Source organism: Malaya genurostris, chromosome 2, assembly GCF_030247185.1.
Source record: "Malaya genurostris strain Urasoe2022 chromosome 2, Malgen_1.1, whole genome shotgun sequence".
Lineage (NCBI taxonomy): Eukaryota > Metazoa > Arthropoda > Insecta > Diptera > Culicidae > Malaya > Malaya genurostris.
The window spans coordinates 36440362-36459053 of NC_080571.1; the positions used below are offsets into that span (position 1 = coordinate 36440362).

General features: G+C 37.8%; 1 protein-coding gene across 2 annotated transcripts in view; it reads right to left on the reverse strand.

Annotated features, from left to right (window-relative positions):
• Window positions 1-349: 349 nt before the first annotated feature.
• The window catches only part of LOC131428020 (leucine-rich repeat-containing protein 58), a 31629-nt gene continuing 13286 nt past the window's right edge, over window positions 350-18692 (reverse strand). For both annotated transcript variants that reach the window (XM_058591655.1, XM_058591654.1), the window contains exons 2-6: window positions 17234-18325; window positions 7496-7712; window positions 1066-1255; window positions 823-916; window positions 350-749 (exon numbers count right to left, since the gene is read on the reverse strand). In XM_058591655.1, the coding sequence (XP_058447638.1) occupies window positions 671-749; window positions 823-916; window positions 1066-1255; window positions 7496-7712; window positions 17234-17727 (1074 nt within the window). In that variant the 5' untranslated portion in view covers window positions 17728-18325 and the 3' untranslated portion in view covers window positions 350-670. The remainder of the gene's footprint in view (window positions 750-822; window positions 917-1065; window positions 1256-7495; window positions 7713-17233; window positions 18326-18692) is intronic.

The following is an 18692-nucleotide window of genomic DNA, read 5'->3' on the forward strand; positions in this document are numbered from 1 at the left end:
GGATAATATTCACATAACTATGATGAGATTATTTTTTAGCGCAGGATTAAACAGTTATTTTTCTGTAAATTGTGTAAAACTAAAGTGAAACGTATATCAAATATACTACTATAAAATAGGCTCACGCCTCGAGACGAGATAATGCACCCGCACATCGAAGGTTAGTCTGGTGTATTCAAAAGGAAGCGCGGTAACGTTCAGAAGCGCCAAGTTCAATGCACTCAATTTTTCGATTTTTACTACGTCACTTCGACGATTTAGGGCGTGAGCCATGACGTCTGCTAAGTCTGTGTACTGATGTAAAATGTTCCATGATGGACTTTTTCGGATTAAAGAAAAATTATTCAGATTAATAATCCATAACAACCGGGTCACCATACGGCACATAATATTCAAAATCTGATTTGTTAGAATGATGAATACCCGGAAACCACAAGCTCTTGGAGCCAATCACAATGTTTAGTGTTAGACAGTTTATAAAAGCGAATATGAAAGTGTTGAAGCTTCGTATTTGTAAATAACCCTCAGAATTGTTCGACAATATGATTTTCTACGAGTCTAACGTATTAGTACGTTTATTTTTCTGCACAGTCGTAGAACGTTTTCTGCATAACTAGCGTGCTCGACCCGATGCCTGCTATCGAAAATGACTTAGATATGATAGCCAGAATCATCCGAGTAAAACCTTTCGCATCATGCTGCTGCTTGGTTCTCCGTGAAGATCCGAGGTACTCGTATCGGCGATGCACCTGAAAAAAATTAATAAAAATGTTACTCAGCAAACTGCATGCACTGACCTACTTTCTCTGAACAAACACTTACTTGGAGGAGCACAAATACTGCAGCAGGGGAATACGGTATTTGCCGCAAAAATCAACAAATTTTATGTGTTCCACGCGATTGTCGAAGAATACTCCTACGGGAATGACGGGAAAAGATAAGAAATCAAAATACATACTGGGATGAATGAATGAAAGAACGGGGGCACTTGAAGTCGATATCATTACAGTTAAAACAAAGCTTTGTTTCGACGGTACAATCGAATAAATGCACGCGTAATCTTACCTTTGCAGTGTGGATTGACACAGCAATTGGCCGTTTCCAGATACTCAATCAATGTCCGCGGTAGATCTCCCGGACCGTACGGGATCGAGGCGGTTTTTACCGATCGCGCTGCGAGCTCGAGCAGAGTGGGTGGATTCAGCGTCATGTCCTTGACGAAGCGTACCACCAACGGGTTGTCACGCAGACTGAGCTGGAAAAATATGGATAGCAGAGTAGGTAGAAGTTCCTGGTATGTTTTATTCGGTTGATTTTCATTTACATCGATGACATATGTTATTTCAGGATTATGACCCTCTTATATCAAATTCGAATCCAACAAATCAATCTGAATTCAACAAGCGATTGCCACTGATTCGGTTTCAGAAGCTATGCAGTTTTATTATTCAGATTAACGAAGCTATTACACCCAAAAATCACAATTCCCAACCGATTTTGAAAACTTCCGCGATTGCTCTTCTATAAAATATATCTCGATAAACATTAGAAAAGGTCCATAGTGCAAATCACAGTTTCTCTTTGTTTACTTTCTCTTTCAATTATTACGGAGTATTCCTGTATTTTCCAACATATTCTGAAGTGCAGATCGAAAGTTGATGGTTTTAGTCATTATTCAATGAAAAGTGTTAGACAGAGGGATAGCCGTTAAAACCGTAATAATCGAAAGAGAAACAGTCATTTGCACATAAGACCTTATCTAGTGTTTGTTTTCATCTATGGAAACTGCTCGGAAATGGCTCTACTGTATAATACTGGAGAAAAATTAATATCTTTTCCGTGTATGCATTGGTTGGTGAACAGTTAGTGGCCGAGCAGAATGCAGCTTGACGAGCAAGCTGCAACACCGGACGAGAGCAAACGAGGAGCGATACAGACGGGCGCGGAACAGACTAAGCTCGGTATCCCGTAGAAAAAGGCGCCAACAGCTGTTTCGTGCTAATGACACAAGGAAGTTCTACGAGAAGGTGAACCGTTCGCGCAGAGGCCATGCGCCACAGGCCGATATGTGCAAGGACACCAACGGGGATCTTCTCCCGAACGACTGTGAGGTGATCGAGAGGTAGCGGCAGTATTTCGACGAGCACCTCAATGGCGATGTGGCGGAATACGAAAGTAGCGGCGCGGTAATGAACTTGGGAACGCGTGCGGAGGACGATATCCTGCCGGTCCCAGACCTCCAAGAAGTGGAGGAGGTGGTGAGCCGGTTGAAAAATAATAAGGCCGCTAGCGTTGACCAACTACCAAGCGAGCTACTAAAACACGGTGGTAATGCACTAGCGAAAGCACTGCACTGGGCCGTTACCAAGATCTGGGAGGACGAGATTTTACCGGAGGAATGGGTGGAAGGAATCGTGTGTCCCATCTACAAAAAGGGCGATAAGCTGGATTGCTGCCATTACCGCGCGATAACTCTGCTGAACGCCGCCTACAAGGTACTCTCCCAAATCTTATGCCGTCGACTTTCATCGATTGCAAACGAATTCGTGGGACAATATCAGGCAGGATTTATAGGCGAACGCGCTACCACGGACCAAGTGTTCGCCATCCGCCAGGTGTTGCAAAAGTGCCGCGAATACAATCATTTATTCATCGATTTCAAATCAGGCTACTTAGTTTCGCTATGATATTGATATTATAGCACGCAACTTTGAGAAGATGGAAGATACGTACATCGGACTATCTATCTGTCCTTGTGGCTTCGAATCATGGGTAGAAATCGTTTTTGTGAACATTCCTTGATGTATATTTCGCTGTTCATTGAAGCAGTGGTGATGAAGGGTTTCGAAATCTTACAGCTACAAATTGCTTGCCAAACCATAGCTTTCTTACCAAATTTTTCGACTTCGACTGTCTCGGACTGGTTTAACACTTGCCCTTCTCGCACTGTATAATATTGTGGTCCCGGCAAGGATTTGTAATCGAGTTTCACGTAGGTTTCGTCGCCCATGATTATGCAGTTCAAATTTCCAGCAAGAATCGTATTGTACAGCTTTCGAACCCTCGGCCTGATCGGTGCTTCTTGTTTCGGATTACGTTTTGGTTGTTTCTGCTTCTTATAGGTTCGAAGATTCAAACGTTCTTTAGCAAGAAGAACATTTGATTTAGAAGTGCCCACTTTTTTGGCCACATCCCGAACTGAAACCTCCTTCTTTTGCTCAAACGCCTTCAGTATACCAGGTCTGTTCAAAAAGTTCCCGGAATTTTTTAATTGCGCGCGTCTGGAGAGTCCGGTGGTCAAAATTTTTTTTTATTGTGTTGGTACATATGTCCCTAATGTATGGTGAAATTTTCAGCTGTATTCATTGTTTACATTCTGTCTTGTAGCGGCTGGTGTAGACGTGTTTTTTTGAGCTCGGCGATTTTTGTTAGTTTAAACAATGGAAGAGTAAAAAAATTTGTATTAAATTTTGCGCGAAAAATGAAATAAAGTATAACCAAGTGTGCGAAATGTTACAGAGAGCCTACGGTGAGTCTGCTATGAAAAATACAAGTGTTTACGAGTGGTATAAGCGTTTCCAAGATGGCCGCGAAGACGTTGAAGACGACGAACGCTCCGGTCGACCCAGCACGTCAATAATCGATGAAAATTTGGGAAAAGTGGAAAAAATGATTGTGGATGATCGACGAATCACTATTAGAGAAGTTGCTGATGAAGTTGGCATATCAGTTGGCTCATGCCATCATATTTTTTCAAATGTTTTGGGCATGTAACGAGTGGCAGCAAAATTCATCGTTGCTTATTCGTTAAAAACAAGACTTTAATCATGCCCCAACCTCCTTATTCACCAGATATCGCTCAGTGTGTTTTTTTCCTGTTCTCAAAGTTGAAGAGACCCATGAAAGGACAGCGTTTTTCATCGATTGAAGAGATAAAGGCAGAATCGCTGAGAGTACTACAGAGCATTACAAAAAGTGACTATCAGGGGTGTTTCGAAGACTGGAAAAAACGCTGGCATAAGTGTATTATATCTAGAAGGGATTACTTTGAAGGGGACCATATAGATGTAGACGAATAAATAAATATTTTTTTTAGAAAAATGAGAATTCCGGGTACTTTTTGAACAGACCTCGTACGTTTATCCAACTGAGGGTTAGCAGGACCTTTTTTTCGAACCGTTTTCGGTTCATCCTCAAAGGTGTTATCCTCACCGAACTTCCTGATTGCATTTCGCAAGTGGTTAGAGAAGAGTGTAAACAACAGGACGCAGCCATAAAAATTGACAGATTCTGAACCATTGCGAAATGGCAGCGGTTTTTGGTTGCGTTCATACTTTCTGGGACAGTCTTTACATTTAACATTGCTGCCCTTCGCTTTTGACTAGAAGTATCATCTTCATCCGAAATTACTTGCAAATCGACATTTTCAAGCTTTCTTGATGGTAGAAGGTGCAAGGTAGACTTTAAGGATTCATACCATAAAGGATCACTCACTGTTATGATGTATGACCCTTTGCGGGACGATAAATTTGGTAAATGCTGCGAAGATTCACAACAAAATTTGCCTACACCAAAAATGAACCTTGAACCACAGACTAACAGACATGACAGTATGCGTAAATTCTTATAAAAATAATTTTTCGTGATGCACTAGTTCCACCTATATTGTACTGCGCGAACTATTTACTATCGGTACACCCCTTGTGTTACGTAAAAGTTTTTTTACTAGTTGGTTTCCCCTCGTTTGTCAACACCGATCAGCTGCTTACAGGGATGCCTGATTTCATCAAAATTTTTGAAAATGAATCGTCACAATAAATTATTGGATTAGGTTGATAATATATTTAACTTTTTCGCGATGTTGGAAGGTAACCATTTATTTGACTCAACGTTGTTCATCTAGACTATTTTTTATTGTGTTGGTAGTTTTCACCCGAAATTAAGTGGCGGCAGACCAGAAGCAAGTAAATATTGTAACAAAACGGGTTCGATTTTGTATTGGGTTGGAGGATGAGAAGTAGGCATAATTCTGTATATAGTTTTGGCAATATGTATTAAATCTGTATTCTGCATGAAATTCGCATGGACGTATACAAATCAATACATTACAGGTAATTCTGCATGAATGGCAACTCTGTTGGTAAATGAAAAAAATAAACACAGTATAGATGACAGACAGGCTGTTTTTGATAGGGTAACGTGGCGCCATCATGACACATGTGAGTACTGTCCCAAATAAAGGAATATTCGAAATGACCGTTAAAATGATTGAAGAATCTAATTTGAGTGTCCTGTCTGTTAGTCTGTGCTTGAACTGGCCCTTGCTGAAGACGTGTACAATTTTCATGTTTTCTTCAGGCATTCTTTCATATAAAGATTCCTATTCATTGACTTATTTGTATCACAAATTTGAGTGTTTTGTCTGCATAAGCAGGTCGCCTGCCAAATCAGAACTTAGCATTAAAAGAAATAACATTTGTTTAGAATATTTCCAGAGCCGTAGTTAAATGAATTTATTGTCCTGGAAGATGTTCAAAATCTACCTTTACAGTCATATATGTATTAGAGATGGTCGGGTTAGCAAATTCGTAAACCCGAACCCGACCCGTACCCGGTCGAAAGTAAAGAACTGAGAAAACCTTCTTACAAACCGAAACCCGACCCGAATTAAAAAAAATGAATAAAAATCTTTACCCGTATCCGATCCGAACCCGAAAAAAAAATTATATCTGTGGGAAAGGAATTCTGATTTTCCATATCGGAATTCCCTTCCGAAAAACACGCTACTTGAAAATTGATCATTACTCCTTTAAATAGTGCAATCGATCGCTTCACATTAGATTGAGACTGATAAAAATTTCAATGAAAGCTTTACGGGGTTTCAATTGTTTCTCGCTGTCAAGAGACCCCATTGTCTTTCACGTTTGATCAGCTGGTCGCTAAGCTTCGAATTTGCAATAAATATTTTGCATCAATCGGTGGCAAACAATCCTCAGTACATATCAAAGTTCTAATAAATATTCCCATCGATCGACAGTAGGTAAGTAGTAAACGACCAAAATGGCCGTCTCGCGATAATGGACTTATTGAAATCTAGTTGACCTTTCGCTGCATCATGACGAATTGCAATCCAGTGTTTTTGCGCACTTTATGCCCAGCTCTGACCATAGGTGAATGAGTATTTGCTGGTGTCTCCGGTGCCTTTCCCGGCAAGTCTTATCGGTCGCCTTATCTCTTCGGTCGCTCTTCAGTAAATAACATTGCTCCAAATAGTGATGCGCGAAACCATAACAGTCTATGAGCCCGACCGATAAGACGAACAAAGTATGGATGAAATAAAAAGAAATAGTCATGGCAAAAAATTGCCCCTCTGCAAAACGACTGTCTCTCAAATCATATCGAACAAAACTTTAGAATGTGTATACTAAAGGGTGATTTTTTAAGAGCTTGAGAACTTTTTTAAACAATAAAACGCATAAAATTTGCAAAATCTCATCGGTTCTTTATTTTAAACGTTAGATTGGTACATGACATTTACTTTTTGAAGATAATTTCATTTAAATGTTGACCGCGGCTGCGTCTTAGGTGGTCCATTCGGAAAATCCGCTTTTTTATCGACAAATTTTGTTCAGCGATGAGGCTCATTTCTGGTTGAATGGCTACGTAAATAAGCAAAATTGCCGCATTTGGAGTGAAGAGCAACCAGAAGCCGTTCAAGAACTGCCCATGCATCCCGAAAAATGCACTGTTTGGTGTGGTTTGTACGCTGGTGAAATCATTGGACCGTATTTTTTCAAAGATGCTGTTGGACGCAACGTTACAGTGAATGGCGATCGCTATCGTTCGATGCTAACAAACTTTTTGTTGCCAAAAATGGAAGAACTGAACTTGGTTGACATGTGGTTTCAACAAGATGGCGCTACATGCCACACAGCTCGCGATTCTATGGCCATTTTGAGGGAAAACTTCGGAGAACAATTCATCTCAAGAAATGGACCGGTAAGTTGGCCACCAAGATCATGCGATTTGACGCCTTTAGACTATTTTTTGTGGGGCTACGTCAAGTCTAAAGTCTACAGAAATAAGCCAGTAACTATTCCAGCTTTGGAAGACAACATTTCCGAAGAAATTCGGGCTATTCCGGCCGAAATGCTCGAAAAAGTTGCCCAAAATTGGACTTTCCGAATGGACCACCTAAGACGCAGCCGCGGTCAACATTTAAATGAAATTATCTTCAAAAAGTAAATGTCATGTACCAATCTAACGTTTAAAATAAAGAACCGATGAGATTTTGCAAATTTTATGCGTTTTATTGTTTAAAAAAGTTCTCAAGCTCTTAAAAAATCACCCTTTAATAGGTACTCCAATATACAAACAAAGGAATCTTGATCGTCTTAGTCGACACCACACTAGAACCCCTTCGGATGTGAGCGTGAGTGTGGGTTCCACTGATGTGTTCAAATTCGATTACAACAAAACTAAAAATAAATCTCACCTCGGTTAGGTTTTTGAGTGTGATGATCTCGCGCGGCAGATGCTTGAGACGATTTTTGTGCAGCAGCAGCGACTTGAGGTGGACCAAACGGGCGATCGAACTCGGGAGCACCTCGAGCAGGTTATCACAGAGCACAAGTGCGTGGAGATTGTTGAGCAACCCGACGGTTTCCGGGATTTCGGTGATCAAGTTTCCGCCGAGCGATAGAAGCTGGAGGCTGAAAATAGATGCACGAGAATGAAATTTTCAGTGGGAGAGTGCTTCGAAAAATTAACAAATTGCGTTCATCTCCGCTACACTATTCAACTCATATACTAAAACCTTAAACTAGAGCGAGACCTGCTGTCTCTGTTCGATTCATTGGCCTAAGGGTATAAGTGAAATAGGTACATTCGCTTTGAGTTTTCGCATTGTATAAAACAGCAGTATCGCATAATTGTCGGATTATTTTTTCTCTCGTATTGATTTTTTTAACCGAAGCGATGATATTGTATTCAATATTATCAGAATTCGGTAATTAAAACCCGAGTAGTAATCAGCAAAATAATATGGCGACTCGACAAACGACTCATCCGCAGTTCTCGCCCGGAGATTTTTCTCCTGTAAGAGTTGAGGAGGCATAGTAAATGGTAAAAGACCTTTATCACTACTTTCCGACATACCAGAGACTTGGACGATTCACATTGTTCAGATGCCTAAGCCCGACTCCTCTGGTAGAAGGTAAAAGTTAAGTTACTTAAAAAGATTTCTGCTTGTTTAAATGACCCTCTGTCACGTCTCTTCTTTTCCGTTCTATATATTCACATCCTTGCTCTCTCTTGAGTACTATCATTCTATAATTTTCATTTTCTGTTTCTACAAAAATGGTCTCTGGTTAGGTGAATATCGCATGTAAAGCAAAAAAGAAATATTGACTTAGTCGTCAAAAAGAAAGAGTAGTTAGAACATATATTTTCTTTTTTTTTTGCACATTTTACCCCATAACTCTAAGTTTGTGAAAATCGGTTCAGCCATCTCTGAGAAAAGTTAGTGCACTTATTTTCACAATTTTTTGCACATTTTACCCCATAATTCCGGAACAGGAAGTCGAATCCAAATAATATTCAGGAATTTTGTATGGGACCACAAGACCTTTCATTTGAATCTAAATTTGTGAAAATCGGTTCAGCCATCTCCGAGAAAAGTTAGTGCAAAAAAACGTTACATACACACATACGCACATACACACACTGACATTTTGCGTACTCGACGAACTGAGTCGAATGGTATATGACACTCGGCCTTCCGGGCCTCGGTTCAAAAGTCGGTTTTCACTGTGATTGCATAACCTTTCTATATGAGAAAGACAAAAAGTATTTCGATAACATCCGGAAAATAAGAAATAAGCCAGGTACTTCTCCTAGCTATGGAGGATATTATCGTTTCATGCCTATGGCCAACGTTTCGAAGGATTATTGCTTCAAAACGTTGCCCATTTAAGAGAAATAAATATGTTTGAGCAGCAAATGGCCAAACGGGTCATCTTTTAATTCAAAAACAAAAATGGTTGTACCAGTCTGCGTTGCCAGATCGTTTTTCCAAAAATCTGTATTCAGCGCAAAAATCTATCTGTACCATATCGGTATCAGAGTTTCTTCTACATAAGTAGTAGAAAATGTCACCAAGAGGTGAGCAAAAAAAAGGTCCCACGACAACCTTTTCTCATGTCTATTCAAGCTAAAAACCAAAATCGGTACTTATATGTATGATTCGTGAGTTATCGGTATTTCGGGAGTACATATCTGTATTGTGGTATAGACGGCAAAAATCTGTATAAATACCGAGAAATCGGTATACCTGGCAACGTTGGTACCAGTTTCCAGTTTTGTTTGAGTATGATTACATGGCTACTTCGATGAAAAACTGCTGTTGTTGAACAGCTTGTCAATTGACATAGTCGTAAAGTGACGGAAAATGCTAGCAGGGTTGTGCTTTACTGACAATTATATCATGTTATTTCGGAAAAACATGTTTTAATGTGACGTTTCTGAATATGAAATAACGCAAAACTAAAGCATGTTATTTCGCTTAAAACATGAAATCAGAGATAACACTTGTTTTAACTCATAGTGTGAACATAGTATTATATACAATTCGACTTAGCTCGACGATATCGGAAAATGTCTGTGTGTGTATGTGCACCTTTTAACGATTTTTTTTAACGCGCAAATTCTCAGAAATGGCCTTATACTATGTTCACACCTGCAGAAAATAACACGTTTTAACGATAGTAATATAAAGTTAAAACCTAACTGTTCACACTTGTATTATGTTATACGCATGACATATTGTTTGTTTATAAACAAACTGCAAAATGTTTACGTCGCAAATATTAAGCACTTGCTACAAAGATAAATTACTGTGGAACTTTACTGGATTCCGGAATTCTCATAGAATAGTTTGTAGTTTCTCGGAATAGGAAAATCTACAGTGAAAAAATTGAAGATTGCATCCCCGGTTACAAGAAGCATGATTTTTCACAATGTCTCGAAAAATTGGTAAAAATATTATGTCAATCGCTTCAATTTTTCCACTTCTTCATTCAAAAAGTTTTCTTCTACGTATTAAAAAGTCGTTTTTGGCCGTTTGTTGATTTTAAATGTTTTTATCACGTTAGTTGTCAACGTTTCGAAGGGTATTTGCTTCGAAACTTTGGCCATTTACGTGAAATAAATATTTTCAGCAATAAATGACCAAAAAAGTCATGCCTTTAAACATAAAAACAAGCATGGTTGTACAAGTTTCCTGTTCTGCTTTGTCATGGCTACTCTGATGGAAAACTGTTTCGATAAAAGCTTGTCAATTGACATAGTCGAAAAATGACGGAAAATGCTAACAGGGTTGTGCTTGACTGATCATTATATCATGTTATTTTGGGAAAACATGTTTTAATGTGACGTTTCTGAATATGGAATAACACGGAAGAAAAACATGTTATTTCGCTTAAAATATGAAATCAGAGTTAAAACTCGTTTTAACTCGTAGTGTGAACGTGGTATAAGGAAAACTTGTTTCAATGTGACGTTTCTGAATATGCAATAACGAGGTTAATTGTTAATTCGCTTAAAACATGAAATCGAAGATAAAACTCGTTGTATAATACTATGTTCACACTGGCCAAAAATAACATGTTTTAACGATAGTAATATAAAGTTAAAACCGCACTGTTCACGCTAAGAAAAATGGTTGTACCTATCTGCGTTGCCAGGTCATTTTTCCAAAAATTGTAGTCGGCGCAAAAATCTATCTATATCATATCGGTATCAATATCTCTTCTACATAAGTAGTAGAAAAGGTGAGCGAAAAAAAGGTCCCACGACAACCTTTTCTCATGTCTATTCAAGCTAAAAACCAAAATCGCTACTTATCTGTATGATCCGTGAATTATCGGTATTTTGGAAGTACATATCTGTATTGCGGTATAGAGGTCAAAAATCTGTATAAATACCGAGAAATCGGTATACCTGGCAACGTTGGTACCAGTTTCCAGTTTTGTTTGAGTATGATTACATGGCTACTTCGATGAAAAACTGCTGTTGTTGAACAGCTTGTCAATTGACATAGTCGAAAAGTGAAGGAAAATGCTAGCAGGGTTGTGCTTTACTGACAATTATATCATGTTATTTCGGGAAAACATGTTTTAATGTGACGTTTTTGAATATGAAATAACGCAAAAGTAAAACATGTTATTTCGCTTAAAACATGAAATCGGAGTTATAACATGTTTTAACTCATAGTGTGAACATAGTATTACCGTTTTTTTTTAAATCGACGAGTTTTGCCTTTCTCATATAGAAAGGTTATGCAATCACTGTGAAAACCGACTTCTTAACCGAGACCCGGAGGGCCGAATGTCATATACCATTGGACTCAGCTCGGCAAACTGAGTAAATGTCTGTGTGTGTCTGTATGTGTGTATGTATGTGTGTATGTTACAAACATGTACATCCGATTTTCTCGGATATGGCTGGACCGATTTTCACAAAATAAGATTCAAATGAAAGGTCTCTTAGCCCCATAGGGTGCTATTGAATTTTACCCAGATCGGACTTCCGGTTCGGGAGTAACGGGGTAAAATGTGCAAAATATGAAGAAAAAGTGCACTCGATTTTCTCAGGGACCACTCAACCGATTTTCTTCAACTCAGATTTAAATTGAAGGCCTTGTAGTCTGATAGGTTGCTATTGAATTTCATCTGGATCCGACTTCCGGTTCAGGAATTAGGGGGAAAATGCGCAAAATGAACTAAAAACGTGCAATCGATTTTCTCAAAGACCGCTCCAATTTTTATAAACTTAGATTCAAATGAAAGGTCTTACGGTGCCATACGGAATTCCTGAATTTCATCCGGATGCGACCTCCGGTTCCCGAGTTATATGGTGTTGTGTGGTGTGTTCAATATTGTACACCGTCACTTAAACCGGCGAAACAAAAACCGCAAAAAAAATTCTAAATAGGACTCAAAACTCCACAAATCGATAGGCATTATCTGCCTACTAAACAAACCGACTCTGGCTATCCTGGTTCCCGGTTTTCGATTAACGACGAGAGAAAATAGTCATATGATAAAAAGTGGATCCTACTCACTTTTCTCAGAGTTTGCAGAACCGATATTTCCAATCTTAGGGTCAAATGAAAGGTTAGGTCTTATGGTCCTATCAAAAATTACTGCATATTTTCGGATTAAACAAAAATTTGAACCGTCGTTTAGAGTACGATGACAAAATCGTATAAAAACTTCTAAATTTGTATAAACACTAGTAGAGTTTGTACGTCATGTTAGTTGGTGGCCGTACGAACCGACTTAGATTTTATCGGTTCTCGGGTTCCGGTGCTGGAATTACATGTAATAGTTAACCCACTTCGTTTTCTTAAGGATGACCTACGCAAACAAAGCACTGTTTCATTCTGTAAGTTATACTAGTTAACATAAAGTAACATTGATTGGCAAACCATGTTCAGGGAGTCTAATGTTGAAACCTCTGTGGAAATGTTATATAAGATTTTATTTGATACTATTAATGATCAGGTACCTTTTAAGAGAATTAGACGACGACTTAACTATAAATATCTAATATGGTATAATGATAACATTAAAAATCTGAAAAATCGAAAACAAAAGGCCCATAAAAATATAAAAGAGACAGTAGTAGCGTCAACTTAGGAACTTACTTACAAACTTGTAATCAATTGAATCTGGCAATTGAAATCGCTTCTGAGGAGTACTATCCAAAAACGGAGAGTGAGCATTCCCTCAAAAATGTTTTTCAAGGGTAAGACTGCTGACAACTCGGAAGATATTTGTACACTATTTGCAAATTACTTCCAAGAAACCTATATACGTTTTCCGAAGAGTATCGACACAGTGAATATTTTAATTTCTTCCCTGAACATGCTTGTGACATTAATATTCATCACATTAGTGTCCAAGATATTACGAAAGCGCTCAATAAATTAGATATCTCTAAAGGTCCCGGACCTGATGGAATTCCTCCCGTATTAATGAAAAAACTATCGTTAGAACTAGCCACACCCTTGTTTTGGCTCTTCAATAAATCACTCATGACCGGTATTTCTGCCTAAATTATAGAAGGACTCCTATTTGGTACCGATTTACAAAAGTGGAGAAAAAATCAGATGTGTGTAATTATCGAGGAATTGCAATTATCTCCTGCATTCCTAAACTTTTTGAAGCGATAATCAATGAAAAAATGTTTTATCAAGTTAAAAATAGAATCACTAATATGCAGCATGGATTTTTTAAGGGTCGCTCGACTAATACAAATTTACTCGAATTTGTCAATTACTCACTGGCTGCTATGGATAAGGGTAATTACATAGAAGCTCTCTATACTGACTTCAGCAAAGCTTTTGATCGCATTGATATACCTATGTTATTATTCAAACTACAAAAAATAGGGACTGGTCCTGAACTACTCAAATGGCTTGAGTCGTACCTGACTGATCGTCAGCAAATGGTTCGATTTAAAGGGAGGATATCCAACCATGTCCTAGTAACCTCAGAAATTCCACAAGGTTATCATCTAAGAGAGGGCATTCATTTTATTTGTAAACGATATATCTCTTATTTTAAAACACATAAAAGTTTTTATTTATGCCGATGACATGACATGAAGTTTTCCTAGAAATAAAAACATGAGCATGAACTTAGCGAGGCACCCTTTACCGATGATAACGCAAATAGGTGAATAATTTGTTGCTAATTAGTTACGGTAATTTTGAATTTTTTGCTCAATTTTTTTTTTTATTTTGTTGAGTATTTCGCTAAGTTCATATGAAGTTAGCGAAGCCCCCCTCCCAAATATGCTTCAAAACCTAGCGAAGTACTAAAAAAAAAAGAAAAAAAATAGCAACAAATTCAAAATTACCGTAACTAATTAGCAACAAAAAAGGAATAAATTATTCACTAGGCTTCGATTTGTTTTGAAGCATATTTGGAAGGGAGGCTTCGCTAACTTCATATGAACTCAAAAAAATTAAAAAAAGAGCAACAAATTCAACATTACCGTAACTAATTAGCAACAAATTATTTACTATTCTTCGATTTGTTTTGAAGCATATTTGGATGGAAGGCTTCACTAACTTCATATGAACTTAGCGAAGTACTCGAAAAAATAAAAAAAATTGAGCAACAAATTTAAAATTACCGTAACTAATTAGCAACAAATTATTCACCTGTTTACGTTATCATCGGCGAGAGGTGCCTCGCTAAGTTCATGCTCATAATAAAAACTGATGTAGACAAGGTGGTATTTCAAGATGAAGTGCAAACGTTCCATGTCTGGTGTAACAAAAGCCTTTTGAAACTAAACGTCAATAAATGTGAAGTAATAGCTTTCAGTAGGAAACAAAACACGGCAGATATCACAATTAAACTAGGCGATCAAACAATAGAAAGATGTATCAGAATTAGAGATATAGGAGTAATTTTAGATAAAAAGTTGACTTTCATCGATCACTATAATACGATAATAGGCAGAGCTAATAACATTCTTGCATTTATAAAACGCTTCAGCTATAATTTTCGCGATCCTTACACGATTAAAACATTATATATTGCCTACGTAAGGTCTATACATGAATATTGTAGCATTGTTTGGTCCCCATTCTCAATCACTCATAAGGAACGTATAGAATCAGTTCAAAAGCAATTTCTATTATTTGCACTCCGTAAGTTAGGCTGGGCAAGATTTCCTCTACCATCATACAAAGCTCGTTGCATGCTCATTGACATCCACACACTAGAAGAGCGTCGAGAATAATTGATAGTTTCATTCATACATAACATCGTTACACATTGGGTGGATTCATCTGGACTTCTGTCTAAACTTAATTTTTATATACCTTCCCGACAATTACGAAACCGACCTATACTCTATATAAGTCATTATCGTACCAACTAAATTTGGTCCATTAAATCAAATGATGTCAACTTATAATAGGCATTGCGGAGCAATTGACTTTACAATAACGACAGCCCAGCTCAAACAATATTTTAATTCAATACGACCTAGGTCCTAGAACATAATGCACATTAATGTTTATTTTAGAAAATATCACACGTGTTAAAAAGTAGTCAAAACAATGTAATGATCTACTATAGTTTGACGACAAATAAATAAATAATATAAATAAATAAATGCACAAACAATCCCTTGATTTCTTTCAAAAATCGAAGTGACACATTTTGAAAATAACACCACATATTATATATGTATGGTTTTCTTCTAGTATTTTCAATTTATTTGCCAATTAAAAAAGTAATCATAGATCTATTCATCACCGAACACTATTTTTTGTTAGCTCGCCTTTATCGCTAAGCGCTCCGAGCTATAAATTTTACGTAAACAAACGAGTATACGTGTCGCGTTTTCTTTATAACGGCCAATAAGCCTCCTGTCGTCATACACTTTGGAGAGGAACTGCAGGCGAACCATTGCAAATAGAACTTTACATAAATAAAAAACATCAGAACTTTTCTTTCTCGTCTTCCGTTATGAGTAACTCTCAGCGAGCGCCGGATTCATTAGCATTGTCCTTGAAAGTGATTGTTGAAAGGTGGCTTATTATGCGTTATAAAAAAAATGAACACGGTGACTAGTGAAGCAAAGTCTAAAGAAGAGTACCATTCAGTTTATGTCACAAAGTAACTTACTTAAACAGATGAATTCACCCGAGAATTGATGGTCTGGCAAGGAATTTGCAGTTATGTACTCAAGTCGTAGAGTTTTCAACACCAAATATTTGGATACTAGAGATCATTAGAGCTCACAACGTTCCAGGGAGAAATAATTAGAAATGTATTATTACTCGCGACTATTCCATGGCCAAAAAGTACTCTATGGTCCGCGGACCAAACAATGAAAACAGATTAGGGGCTGTCCATAAAAGACGTCACGCCGCAAGGGGGAGGGGGGTGTTTCATAAAACGTGACCTTTTGTGACAGGGGGAAGGGGGGGAGGTTCTTGGAATGTGACGTCCAATATTTTCAATGAGCGCATTTTTGAAATACCTAATTATATTACTGCTTTGCCCTATTTCCTGAAAAAATCTCCACAATAAACGTTCACATTCTATAGGGAAATGTGTATTTGTTGATGTAAAAGCTTCTTCTTGTAAATTCGGAAATGAATGATGCAGGAAATCATTTCTGTTGTGATAAGTAAAAGTGCACGGAGGAGCGGGTAAATTAGCGAAATTAATAAATTTTGCCTAATATGAGTAAAAAAGAAAAAGATGCCTTCAAACGGTTTAACTTAAGTTATGCACTGACAATTTTTTCAGTAATTTGATTTTCTAGCATTGATAATAGTATATCTTAAGAATTTTTCTTATCTGATTCTGATGCAGTTTATTCAATTGTACTCCATTTGAAAAAGGGCGGGAGATCAACGATTTCAGACGTAGATCATGTCATGTCTTATCTTGATCATATGTGATTTTCCTCCACCAACATCAAAGCTTATCGAATCATCCAATGATTAAACTTACATAAATCAAGAATCATTCTAGCTTAAAATCACTACCCATACCGATATTGATCGATGTGATTTAAAATTCACTGATCAACTGATCATGAAAAGATTCTCCGGCAGTGATCTCGTTTTGATGAGGTTTTGGTGTTTATTTTTTCAGCCCTGTATGCTACACTAAGGAAATATTATTCTTTACCTAAAACAATAATATATCTGTGTACCCCTAGGAGGAATAAAACAGATGATTTAAATGTTTCATCAATTCCAACCAAATACTTTTGTTAATTTATATAATTGATATTAATAAAATAATTCCGATGATTTTGTAGTTTTTGGGATATTTTTTAATCTAATGACAGCATGTAATAAATCGATTTTTCCCTCATATTTGTATGGTTTGTCATACATATTGAAAATGTATTGAGAATAATTTTTTTTAATTTGAATTCGTGACATGTGACATAGGGGGGGTGGGGAGTCTTTGATTCTGTGACAATTTGTGACAAAGGGGGGATGGAGAGTCAAAAATCGTCAAAAAAAGCGTGACGTCTTTTATGGACAGCCCCTTATCTAGAAGATGAAGTTTCATACAATTATTTCAATTATGATAATAACGGAATATTAAATTTGATCGAATCACAATCAACTGTTAAAACTCTTTCCAAATCGTACATCACATATGGGAAACGACGAGATACTTACTTTTGCAACTTCCAGATGTCTTTGGAGACGTTCGCAATCTGATTGCCGCCCAGGTACAAATATTTGAGGGTCTTCAGCTCGGTCACCTGTTCCGGAAAGTGCGTGAAACGATTCCCGCTCAAGTTCAGTTCCTTCAAACCGCCGCCATTCAGCGAAAGAAGCGTTTTCGGGAGTGAATTGTTGCCAAGCAGATTATTCTTCACAATCAGCGTCGTCAGCTGGCATTGTTGTGTTATCACCTCCGGTATCTGCTCCAGACTGTTGTTACTAAGATCCAACACTCGCAGGTTGCCGAACTCGGTGATGGATATCGGAACGGTGGACAGGTTGTTATGGTTTAGCAGTACCGTTTCGATATCTTCGGCTAACTTTCTCGTTTTGCACATGCGCAGGAGATCTTCGTCCAAATGGCGTTTGTTGGCATGGCCAAAATCGACGGTTTTCTGCTCTCGCGAATCACTGTCGCAACTGTCGCTTGTGTATACCACATCCATTTTGATGTATTTTTTTGTGTGTGCCAAAATCACTTCACCAAATTACAACAAAAAAAAACTTGCTTCTAGCGAGAAAACAATCGGCCACGCTAAGCTTAAAATCTCAAATTATGTTTCACATCACAGCCCGTATCTATTCGATCGCCACACCAGCCCCGCTGAGTAGTCAGACCGCCAGGTTTCACATCCGACTGTGCGGTATGCTCTTCAACGCTGAACACACTCTTTGCCGGACACTGTCTGACTGATAACAAATGAAAGAACCATTCAATATGTCTCACTGCTATATATGTTCACATCGGTAATCTTTCAGTCTGGTGTGTTAGTATATTATCACAATTACTACGCTTAGCTAGTATTTGTTACCGACTGGCACGTTTTTTGTTCACTTTTGCATCACGCTGTAATAATGTTACTAACAACCGTAGCTTTACGATTATATTCTCGAGATGTATCCTCCCAAATAACCGAGAGACAGAATCGCGTTCTGCCCGGGTCTGTTGACTATACCGAAGAAGGTGGAAATCCGCTCCCGAACAGAACCGTGTCTGTTACTAACAACGGCTAACTTTGTACTGTGGCTGTGGCGTTCCAACGACTAAAAATATTGAAAATGAAAAAAGGTTCAAGAGTATTAGTAAATGAAATTGATAACGAAATTACAGAGCTTTCATATATCGTTTATGATGATTCGAAATTCTACATTGACGTCTCTCGGACTTGTGATGAGCTTATAACAAAACATGAGGCATTGTTGTTAGGACTAAAATGAGGTTTTGAAACAAGAATACTACACAATATCAGTTAGGTACTTTATAATATTTGCGCACATGCGCGAAATGGCAGCTTTTAATACGGTATGAGTGCAATGCAAGTACAGAAACCTCCCGATTTTGTCAAACCAATGAAGAATTCCAAACTGACTTAGTATTGGAGAACTAAGAATAGATGATTATATTATTTTT